At 36.4% G+C, this 12,728-nt stretch overlaps 1 protein-coding gene across 1 annotated transcript in view; it reads left to right on the top strand.

The window, feature by feature from the left end:
• The window catches only part of TMEFF1 (transmembrane protein with EGF like and two follistatin like domains 1), a gene marked incomplete at its 5' end in the record, with an annotated part of 109,500 nt that overhangs the window by 51,845 nt on the left and 44,927 nt on the right, over positions 1-12,728 (top strand). Inside the window, 2 exons of the mRNA XM_083360389.1 lie at positions 3,326-3,435; positions 5,241-5,370. Of these exons, the coding sequence (XP_083216515.1) occupies positions 3,326-3,435; positions 5,241-5,370 (240 nt within the window). The remainder of the gene's footprint in view (positions 1-3,325; positions 3,436-5,240; positions 5,371-12,728) is intronic.

Genomic DNA, 12,728 nt, shown 5'->3' with positions numbered 1-12,728 from the left:
GACTTAAAATATAATCCTATGAGCTAGTAACTTTGTTGTTGTTGTTAGCTGCGAAGTCGTGTCCGACCCATCGTGACCCTATGGACAACGTTCCTCCAGGCCTTCCTGTCCTCTACCATCTTCTGGAGTCCATTTAAGCTCACGCCTGCTGCTTCAGTGACTCCATCCAGCCACCTCATTCTCTGTCGTCCCCTTCTTCTCTTGCCCTCAATCTTTCCCAGCATTAGGCTCTTCTCCAGTGAATCCTTCCTTCTCATTAGATGGCCAAAGTATTTGAGTTTTAGCGTCAGGATCTGGCCTTCTAAAGAGCAGTCAGGGTTGATCTCCTCTAGGATTGACCGATTTGATCGCCTTGCAGTCCAAGGGAATCGCAGGAGTCTTCTCCAGCACCATAGTTCAAAGGCCTCAATTCTTTGGCGCTCAGCCTTTCTTATGGTCCAACTTTCACTGCCATACATTGCAACTAGGAAGACCATAGCCTTGACTATGTTAAGTTTCAACCCAAGTTTTGCACTCTCCTTCTTCACCCGCAACAAGAGGCTCTTTAGTTCCTCTTCACTTTCTGCCATTAGAGTGGTATCATCTGCATATCTTAGGTTGTTGATATTTTTTCCGTAAGTTAAATAGGCAGGGCGACAGTATACAGCCTTGCCGGACTCCTTTCCCAATTTTGGAGTTCAGTTCTCACTGTTGCTTCTTGGCCCACATATAGGTTTCTCAAGAGACAAATAAGATGGTGTGGTACGCCCATCTCTTTAAGAACTTGCCACAGTTTGTTATGATCTACACAATCAAAGGCTTTAGCATAGTCAATGAAGCAGAAGTAGATGTTTTTCTGGAACTCCCTAGCTTTCTCCATTATCCAGCGTATGTTGGCAATTTGATCTCTAGTTCCTCTGCCTCTTCGAAATCCTGCCTGTACTTCTGGTAGTTCTCGGTCCACATACTGCTGGAGTCTAGCTTGTAGGATTTTAAGCATAACTTTACTAGCATGAGAAATGAGTGCAGTGGTGCGATAGTTTGAACATTCTTTGGCACTGCCTTTCTTTGTAATTGGAATGTAAACTGATCTTTTCCAATCCTGTGGCCACTGTTGAGTTTTCCAAATTTTCTGGCAAATTGAGTGTAGCACTTTTACTGCATCATCTTTTAAGATTTTGAATAACTCAGCTGGAATACTGTCACCTCCACTAGCTTTGTTGTTGCTCAGCTTTTCCAAGGCCCACTTCACTTCACATTCTAGGATGTCTGGCTCAAGGTCAGTGACCACCTCATTGTGATTATCAGGGACGTTAAGCTCATTCTTGTATAGTTCTTCTGTGTAATTTTACCACTTCTTCTTAATCTCTTCTGCCTCTGTTAGGTCTCTGCCATTTTCGTCCTTTATCATGCCCATTTTTGCATTAAACGTTCCCTTCATCTCTCCAATTTTCTTGAAAAGATCTCTGGTCCTCTCTATTCTATTGTTTTCTTCTATTTCTTTGCACTGTTCATTTAAGAAGGCATTCTTATCTCTTCTAGCTATTCTCTGGAATTCTGCATTCAATTGGGCGTATCTTTCTTTTTCTCCCTTGCCTTTCGCTTCCCTCCTTTCCTCAGCTATTTGCAAAGCTTCCTCAGACAGCCATTTTGCTTTCTTGCATTTCTTTTTCTTTGGGATGGTTTTGGTTGCTACCTGTTGTACAATGTTGCGAACCTCTGTCCATAGTTCTTCAGGCACTCTGTCTATCAGATCTAATTCCTTAAATTTATTTCTCACCTCTACTGTATATTCAACAGGGATATGATTTAATTCATACCTGAGTGGCCTAGTGCTTTTCCCTACTTTCTTCAGTTTAAGCCTAAACTTTGCAATAAGAAGTTCATGGTCTGAGCCACAGTCAGCTCCTGGTCTTGTTTTTACTGACTGTATAGAGCTTCTCCATCTTTGGCTGCAGAGCATATAGTCAATCTGATTTCTGTGTAACTTTAAGAGTACCAAATGAATGCATATATAAGTATTTGCAAATAAAAGCCTTTGTAAAGACCACAGCTTTCAACTGTCTGCCTTCAAGGAACATTTTCAGTATGCATTGCAGAATGTTTTAAAATGCACACAAGCGATTTAGATATTGCTGAGGTAGTAAACTCATTCAGATAGGTAAGAGATGATTTGCATGATAGAATGGTCTTTCATACCACTTTAAAAAAAATCCACAGAAAAATAGATACTAGTGAGAATGGTTCTTGACTAACATTTGATCAACATTTCCCCACACCTAAGATATTGTCTTGTGTGGAATAACATTCATTCATATGCCTCCAGCTTAGGATGAAATACATTTCAGTTCCCAGAGTATATCCGCCAAGTATGTAATCAGTGGAACATCGTATTGCAATTGAATTGAGGGTGGTAGGAGCTGGGCAGTAATAAATAGCTTTCTCTGAGGCTTATCCATTGGTACTGATCTTTCTCTGAGGAATCCCAGAGTTTTGTGGTTCATGGTTTAACAGGGAAAAGGAAGTATGTTGGCAATTGTGCTCTAATATTGTACTATACATACATTGGGCATTAATCACAGATCTTAACAAGTTATGTCAAGTTGAAGTAAGCTGCTGCAAAATACATCTTTGGTTCTCATTTACTGCAATAGTTAGCAGCTTGTTGACATTCACTTTAGTTTTCCTCCCCACTTCTTGAAATGGAAAACTATAACCTTCCTTGTAGACTCAGGGAAGTATGTGATGGCAAATACTGGTAGTATTTCCCTTCTGACAGCCTTACTGTTTGAACAACCATCTAGTTCATCTTGTTACTTCACACTTGTGGTGTTCCAAGAACGGCATCAGCTGAGACATCTTGCTGAGAATTGGCAGTCTGGGAAGGGCCAGAGTACATATGATCAGAAATTATTTTCTAAAGGGCAACCAACAAGGCAGCTATGATTCTGAGCATCAAAGATAAGAGGAAAGAGATAGTCAATATTTTTCCTAGCATCTTTGCTCTGTTTTTCCCCCCTGCCCAGAATTAAATCCTCTCTAAACTGCCAACTCCTGTCCAAGGTTTACCTCTGGTACGCCTGAATAAAAGCAAGTTATGATCTATTGATTATGAATAGCAAAATGGAAAGCGGGGAGATAGTTTAGCACTATAACTACTCAATAGGCTCTATTGATCAAAGTTGCAACTTCCTGGTTGCTTTTTATTAAACTTTTAAAAAAAATCTTTCAGTGCTTCATTATACATATTTCTATTAGATGCTTTTCTCCTTAATCAGTACAGCAAAATTAGTTGATATTTCTGAAAACACACAATATACCAGATGTTTAATCTTTTATTTTTCAGAGTTAAATGTTAAAGAATTGGATGAGAAAGTATGTGATGAATCATCATGTAAATACGGGGGTGTTTGCAAAGAAGAGGGAGAGAGTTGGAAATGCGTATGCCAATTACAGGTAAGGATTTTTCATATTCATGAATGGACATAGAGTGAACTGTTGAGATAATTATAAACATGTCTGAGAATTTGATTCTTGGAAATACATAATGTGGTGTACCGTATTCTTTAGAACTGAATTAGACAAAGAGACAAGGAGGAAGACTTTAAGCATTCTGATCAATGGTTTTTGGAGTTGTTTTGTTTGCAACTGAATTTGCTAGGCCTTTTTTTCCTTTTCTTTATTATGATAATGAACTTATCTTTTAATATGGAATATATACATTTATTGTCTTAATTAATTTTGCACAATAAAAATTAGTAGAAATAGTATGTTTTTAGAAGACTGAAAAGTCTCTTAAGCAATCACATGGATCCTTAAGCAGAACATGGGTCATAAGTTGTTCAGCACCTTTGTAATTTCAAATGGTCACTGAATAGTCATTAAATGAGAACTACATGTAATTGCAATATGTTGTGGGAATGTTGTTGCATAATTTTATAGACATGCATGCCTTGTAATTTGACTCTTAGATCAGCTTTAAATATTGAATTCCATTTTGATTTGTACAGTAGATTGATCCTTTGCCTTGTCTCTTTCTCAGATTAGTACATATAAATTGATTTATTTACATATCATCCTTTACGTTGCAGATTGCTCTAGACCCTAACTCTTTAAAATGTGTCAAATATGCCAAGGACATAAGGTGTGTTAACATGATATCACAGGCAATCATATGATAGCATCTTTGCAAAACTGCCTTTTTTATTTTCAAAATTCACCAGACATCTGCTGAAGAGCAATTTTCAGAAACCATTCTTTTCACTGAAGTTCTATATTATATCACACAGGCAAAAAGCACAAATTCATAATGGTAGGGTATTTGTGCATTTGTGTATACATACCTTTTAGTGAAGAAACCTGTGACATAATTTATTAACTGACAAATAAACCATTTAGGAATACTTTCTATGTGTGCCTGTGGGTGTGTAGTTGTGTTTTATTTCAAACTGTTTTTAAAAACCATTCTAACAAATCCCATGGATTGTTTGTAGTCTAATTTCCAGATCCTGTGTTTGATAAGAATGCTTAGTGATTCTATAAATTAGGAGAAAACTTGTTCATTCCCATATTAGAACAGAAGTCGTTGAAAACTCAGAAATAGGCTGAAGGTTTCCTGCTGAAAAGCTCAGATGTCTTTTAAAATTAGCTCTTGCTTGAGAGAAGCTCCTTGCCTGGTAAATTTAGCTCTTTTGGTAATGTTTATGCAGAGCTTCTATCTTCTGTGCTATTCAGTTATTACTTACTTTGGCCTCAGTTTATTTTCTTTCTTATAGATATCTTCTTAGTGAAAATATCCCTCCCTTAGAAAAAAAAAAGTGGATCAATTTTTATTATTTTTGGCTGTTTCTGTTGGAAGGATGGAAAGGAATGAAAGTACGTGCTTTTGTAAACTTACGTGTAAATGATTTGAGTGGGTGAGGAAGAATGCTTGGTATATGCCAACCAAGTAATTTTGTAAATGATATCTTATTTTATAGGCTAATAATTTTATTAATAATTAATTCTAATTACCTCTCTCCTTTACCATCCCTGACCTGGTCTTACCTCATCTTTTGGAGGGTCTTAAATTCAGTGTTGTCTTCTTTTCAAATAAACATTTTAAGTCTTGTGAACTTCTGCTGCAGAATTATTTTAGGTTGTATACATGCATGGATTTGCATAAATTCCTTCCTTCCTTCCTTCCTTCCTTCCTTCCTTCCTTCCTTCCTTCCTTCCTTCCTTCCTTCCTTCCTTCCTTCCCTCTCTCTCTCTCTTTCCAGTGTCATACAAATTATATTCCTGTTTGTGGTTCCAATGGAGACACCTATCAAAATGAATGCTTTCTCCGAAGAGCTGCTTGCAAGCATCAAAAAGATATAACAGTGGTTGCCAGAGGTTCATGTTACTCAGGTGAGTTTGTGTCATGATGTCATAATGCACATTTGCCTGCCTTATGCCTCTCTCCTTCAGTTGCCTATGTCAGTACAGTATCTTAAAGTTTTGGATTTAGCTATACTGTTCCAGTGGTTGAGACAATGAAACCTGCTTCAGTGTGGCTGAAATGAGTTTGGAAGAAAAGACGCGGTGGGTTTTTCTTCTTAAATTTTAAGGGCTCATCAGTTAAAATTTTAGAGACTTAAAGATTTTGCAGTTTAGATATCCAAAATACGTACTCTTCAATAGATACGACTTTTTACTCTGCAGTGCTTTGGAATTTCAAAGAGCAGCAGGGATTTGACTGCTATAAAACAGAAAAGTGGCAAAGCTGCCATTATTAACTTATAGCTATTTAACATTTGATACATTGTTAAAATTGTTAAACAATTATAATTTAAGTTATGGATAAGAGGAAACTGAACAAAACATTTACGTTTTTTGCAGAAGAGGTTCTTGGAATAATTAACAGATATGCATTAAATTTAATGCAAAGTACAGCTCATTTTATTCTTAGGTTTGGTCTTGTGTGCTGTCTCAATATTTTATTTATTACAGTGGTACTTATGTGTGCTATCTGTAATAGATGTGGAATTTATGATTTTTGAAGGAACATAAATGTTCAGGATTTTAGATATTTATTGTATATGAAAGCAGTGGATTTTGACGATATGGTAAACAATACTTACAGTACTATACTGTATTTATAGTCATGCAAAATATATATATTAAAAATAATTATGAAATTATTTATGGAGAAAAAAGGAGAGAGAAAGAGAGAAAGTGACCTGACTGGAGATTAATCTAGAGGAATTTGTATGTATAGAATATTACTCTAAGCCATTTTCAGTTATTGTAATTATTGTATTTAAATTTATTGGTCAATTATTATTGCACAAATGATGATATTTCATTAAAATATGTATTATTTGTGTAAATATCTAGCAGTGTTAAATCCTTTTAAATTATTATAGGCTGTAGTGCTAGATATATTCAGTATTTAATTTATGCATGATTGCAAGATGATTTTAGTGTATTCTTTTTGCTATTGTTGGCCTGAAGAGACAAGTGCTGATTAAAGTGTAAACTTGGCTTTATTTGCATTATTTGTTGAACTATCACCACAATCAGTCTTTGATTACGAAATAAAATATTTTCCCTATCTGTTTTTCATACCACTTTCATCTTGTGAATTAGATTACAGTTAATCTATTATTAATTTTGAACGCCATTTGAGATGAGAATAAATCAATATGCTTTCAAATATACTTATCATGATCTCAATCAAATAAACTTTATAAAGAATATCTTATATTAGAGAATGTAATAAAAAATATTGGTGTCCCTATCCCCCGGTGAACTAGGGCAGGATAAATAAAATTATTTGGTTGGGGCAGAAAGAAGGCTGAAATCTGGTGAGTTATAATTGAAGCAGAGAGGAAATGGTGCCTGCCAGCCTTTCTATTCCCAAAACTAATTTAAATACTATTTTAATTCTTGAATCGGAAATACACTAACTGGCTGGCATCCATATAATAATGGGATGAACCAAGTCGGCACACAGTCTCTGATATCCTCCCATGGGTATCATTAATGTATGCTATTTGAATATACAGTAAGTCTTAATTTTTCTTTTATTTTCTTACTCTTTTTGGCAAAGTTGAGTGCTGTTTGTTAAGCTGCTTTGTTTGGTTCATTTGCAATTTGCGTGATAAAATAGAATGGATTAAATTCAAATAATATAATTGCCTAAAGGGAGAGTAAAATCATGCTCCCAGTTCACTTTAGCTCTTTATTGACTACGTAGAAGTTTCAGCCAGATTTTGTTTAGCCTGGTGCCATCTAATAGGTTGAATTGGCTGGGAGACTTGAAAGGATATTTTATAGGTGACATTTCTGCAAAATGTTAGGCAGTCTCTCTTCTTTTGTTCCCTGATACTGTAACTTGGCTTAGGATTCTTTGGCGAAGATGGAAACCATTACCCAACCTTGCACGAGGTTATAGGATTCAAAAATTAAAACCCTTTATAATAACTAAAATTATCTTATAAGACCTTCAAATTGAAAACCTGGGGATTTTCTGAACCTTGTACCGAACAATGAAATCTAGTGCGTGCTATTAGTCACAAGATTGAGCCTTTTTTTAGTTTTTTTTTAAAAAAAAAAAACGTTTTCAGTAGTCCATGGAAACTAAGAATATTTGCCATGGTGTCAGTGCATATTGTCGATTTCTGCTGTAATTGCTGTGTATGTCTAAACTGAATATTTAAAATGCTTCTTATTGGTTAATTTATACCATGTGCATTTGAGAATTACAGTGTCTTCCACAGGAAAAATGAAAAGCAAGCTCAAAAGCTTGCAACTTTCCAAATCCAATTAACCAACTAAGGTTGCAAACCATTTCTTACTGTTCCTAGGCAGTAAAACTAGGAAGCTGTACATACACTATATTAGTATACAATTATTGTCTATTGGCTATGTTTACTTAAAAGATTACCTTACAGTGGCATGCAGTTAATTTGCATTGTCCCTATTTCTGACAAACTCAGGAAAGCTTTTCTTGATCTTAAAAGTTGTCTCAGAACATGGACAAAAATAGTTAGAACATCCCACTTACAAAAGGTGATGAATGAAAAGTATTAAAATGCTACTTAGCACTGTTTGCTTGTTTAATAGTTGCGTTCATGCAGACAATATTTTTCCTAAGATGTTAGGAGAGAGAAGTTTTTATTGTTCTTGTTATTTGCTTTAGTTAACTATTGCTGCAACAACATGAGTTCGCAACATTTGGAATATTTTATTATCACAACATTTTTATTCTTAAAACAAAATTCATCAGTACCTGTGACTGCCAGTTGATAGTTGCTCCATTGCCTCAAGTAGATGTGAGCTATGAGATTCTTGGCAACATTACTTTGATATTCTTGTGCTTATAGAAAAACAACAATGAAATTCTGCAAAGGCTTTAGCTGTGTGAGAAATTATAAAAAAGGGAAATGGGTGATATAACCCAAAACAACTAAATATTCCATAATACCTTAAAGCTACCATGTAACAATTATAACTTGGCTGATGCCTGCTAGCATTAGTTCTATGGACCCAGAATAGGTAGGGACAAAAATTGGGTTCTTGGGATAAAAAATGGAAATGTGCTAGGAAATAAGAAATGGGTACATAAGACAACCATTTCTCCTTTTATAAATCTTCAACACCCTAAATAGGCTTTGTTCCTTTATGCTTTTGGAGGGTAGCGTAGAGGAACATAGCATGCAAAGCTTGGTATGTGCCCTCAAAATAACAGAACTTGCATATCCCATCTTAAAACTTAGCATGTTTTAAGACGGTTTGAAGTTGTATAAAGCTATGTTAAGTTGTAGATGAATGGTTTTGGCTACAACTTGCTAGTCAACTTGCTAGTCAAGTTGTTATGTGATACTTTTCCATTGTTGATCAAAAGTTTTTTTCTAGAAGGTTAAAAACATTGGGGAAACATAGGAAGGTAACATTAAAATTAAGATTATTTCTGGTTCCACAAAACATTTGAAAAAGAAAGGAGGGAGGTTTCAAAATACACGTGATTTGGACGCATCCCATGATTTGGGAAAATATATACAGATAGTCCGGACTTACGATCTTAATTGCGTCCAGAATTACAGTCATAGGCTGTGGCTGTCATTAAGCAGGTCACCACAATCTTTTTGTTAGCAGTCATTAAAGCAAATCTGCTGATTGTTAAGTGAATATGGCAGTTGTTAGATAAGCCCATTTTCTTCAATGGGTGTTTTTTTGCTGCAAACCAGAAGTAAACTCTGGAAACTGGCAAAAAATGACAAAAATTGCAGTGATGTGACTGCAGGACACTACAAATGGCATAACTGCAAACTGGTTGCCAAGTGACCAATATGTGATTACGTGATCATGGAGAAGTGTAGCTGTCAGAACTGGTCTGTAAGTACCATAGCTCTGGAGAGCTCTGTTGTAACTTCCAGTAGGCCCTATCACAATCACTAAGCGAGGATTACCTGTAATCTAACTTCATAGTCTAACTCAGGCGTGTCAAACTTGAGATGCCATGTGATGTCGCATGATGTATCGGAACTTTTTCCCCATTGCCGGCAATGGGGTGGGCACGGTTTTGGCATGACGCATCTGGCCTGCGGGCCAGCAGTTTGACACGCCTGGTCTAACTCAAACCTTATTTTCAAATCCTAAATGTTGGGGTTCTTATGTATTAACTGTACAGTATAGAACAATTAAAATAACTCATGCTGATGGTAAGAAATTTGTATCAGCAGAGGGAGCTTGTGATCCTGTAGTGTGAATCTGGATCTGATCCCAGTCATTTTATTACAGTGTACTTAATAGCAGTAGCAATAGCACTTATTACATATACCACTTCATAGTGCTTTGCAGCCCTTTCTAAGCAGTTTATAGCATCAGTATATTGCCCCCAACAATCTGGGTCAACCTTGAGTTGGCCAGGATCAAACTACTGAACTGCTGGCAGTTAGGGTGCAGGCTACTCTCCACTTGTTTCTATATTATTATACCTAGCTGCCCAAATAATATTTTTAGCTAAAATACCCCCCTTTTTTCTTATTACGGTCCAGTAATTTACTAAGCAATTTCATTACTTACAAAATTAGCAATTCCACATTTAATTGTAGAAGTTATGTCTTACCATATTCTCACATTCTGAGTTCAAACCTTGCTACAGGATGCCGATTAATTAGCAATAGAAAAGTAAAGTAAAGCCTTTTTGTCTTTTTCAATGCTATTCATTTTTCAATTTAACTACAATAAACCAAATAATTTTTCCCTGGATTGATTTCTGCTAAAGTTGGCTGAATTTCCCCTGTCAGAAAGTTAAATGCATTAGAAAATGTGGTCTTTTTGTGTTCTTATTACAGCTCTTAAACTGAAAAAACAAAACTATTAGTTATTTCTATTATTAAAGTAAACTTTTTTTAAAGTGGATAACAGATACGCATTTGGTTCTCTTGTTTGTTTTACATTTCACCAAAGAAAAGGCCAATTTCAAATTAGTATCCCACATTTTGAGGTAATTACACTTTATTGTGGGCTTAGAGCATCCTGAATTTTGTGACATGTACTTACACTTCAAAAATGCAGTGATGATAGCATTATTGGGGAGGTGTGTTTGTGTGGGGGGCAGTGGCAGCAATGGTTTAATTGTTTTAGCATGACTACTGTAATTAACAATTGCTAGGTGATTTTTCTTCTTGGACTACTGAGAGGAAGATTTTAAGCCATTCCCTTTTGTTGTTCAGTTCCATACCTAAGATATTAATGCTAATCCAGAAGCAGGAGCTAAACTTTCTGAATGAAATGGAATATTATTTTTTATTTCTTTATTAAACAAATGTATATGGCAGCCGTGTAATCAGTGGAATTTATGTAACAAGCAGAGATAAAAATACAATACATTTATCAAAATGTACTGAAAAAAATCCAAAGAAAATAAAAGTTGAGACCCCTATAAAAAAGTGATTGCCTCAGAAACCAGCTGCTTTAGATCTTCCAATCGGAACGAACTTTGGAAACACTTTCCCAGGGTTTATATGAAAAAGTCTCCCTCTGTCTCCTGCCAAGCAATAGTTTAAGGGCCTATCTTTAACAGTCCTGCTCTGGGCAATTAAGTAGAAATTTTGCTGTTGAGGCTAATTGCCAGCAGGCATGCAGTAGATTGGAGAGAGAAGGGCTATAAAGAGGACAGGTAGCAGATGGAAACGATGCTGCTGGAAGATTGGGCCTGAGTCTCACTGGGTTTGTAAACTTGTGCCTTGGATGAGTAACTTCAGATGGCAGGCGGAGCTCATAGAACTGGGCGTCCTTTCAATTCAGAGAAAATGAGCAGTTGAGGAGAAGAGTCCTTGTCAAATGTCTTTCCTGAAATCCTACTTTTGGTCTACAGCTTTTTTAAAAAAAATTGGGTAAACATTGGATTCTATGAGCCCCTGCACCAGCCTGAGTGCCATAGGCGATGTGTTTTTCCATGCCTCACTAGTCCTGGCAGCTTGTTTATTTGTTTAAATTATTAACAGCTGCAGGGTGAATAATTTTCATCTTTTCCTCTTCCGATGAAATCCTGAATCCATGCTGCTTTTCACCTCAGGAAAAAAAGCTGTCACTGGGTATTTCCCAGCCATCCCTTGCAATGATGCTACCTAGATTGTCGTGCCAACCAGAACATTTCAATTTTATTTATGTCCACTCTCCACTATAGAGTGAACCGTGGGACTCTTGTTTATTGATTGTAATTTGCAATTCAAATTTTATTTTGGAAGAAGAGGTCTACTTACAAAAGTCTTTTACATATGGAACAGATTGAATTGGCTGTGCAGATTCTTTCCATTCTCTAATTTAAAACATTGAATTGACCCTTGTTTCATAGGTTAATTGGCCAAATTTAGTGTCATTTAAAAATACAGGTGGAAATCATGTTTAATTATAAGTACTTAATTTAGCTTTGAAAGCGACCGTCTGGAACTGATCTTGCCTACAAAGAATTTTTGGCAGAAGAACGGTAGCATTTCAGTGGTGTTGCAGAATTTTAGGGAAAAAACATTTTTTTTAATTTTAATTCCATTTATATCCCGCCCTTCTCCGAAGACTCAGGGTGGCTTACAAGCTTAGCAGTAGCCTTCATTCTATGTATATGCCTGCTTATTAGGGCTTTCACACACCCCCCCAAGTGGAATTATTACAAAGTCAGCTTAATTGCCCCCAACAATCTGGGTCCTCATTTTACCTACCTTGGAAGGATGGAAGGCTGAGTCAACCTTGAGCCTGGTGGGATGCGAACCTGCACTAATTGCAGGCAGCTGATGTTACTTAAGGAGGCATTAGCCCACTGCTCCACCAAGGCTCTATAAATGAAGAATGTCTTCACCCAAAGGATGCAACTTAGAAAAAAACCATACATACATATATACATACACATATACATATGTATGTTCATAACTTAAAAAGTGGCCATATAACTGGACTTCTCTGCATTCTGTTTCTTGCCCTGCTTTTTCTTGCACATGGCTTTAAACCTACCATCCTGTCTCCCACAGTGACTAAACAAATAGGTCTGATGAATCCTACAAGAAGAACATCAGATCAGTAACTCTTCCTCCGCTGTGGTTTTGTGGGAAGTGGTATTTAGAGGCTTGCTGTCTCTGAGGCTGATGGGCTAGGATTAGATTCCCAGAATTCCCAGGGGCATGACTAATACTGTATCTTCATTGTGACCGAGAACATGAGTTTGTTAAGTCTTTTGAGGGAAATTAAAACAGTTCTCCTTTCTTTGCTGAGAAGTAGCCTTT

Source organism: Vipera ursinii (genome assembly GCF_947247035.1).
Source record: "Vipera ursinii genome assembly, chromosome: 3".
Classification (NCBI taxonomy): Eukaryota; Metazoa; Chordata; class Lepidosauria; order Squamata; family Viperidae; genus Vipera; species Vipera ursinii.
The sequence above is the reverse complement of the archived record's forward strand: the minus strand, read 5'-3'. Positions and strand labels throughout refer to the sequence as shown.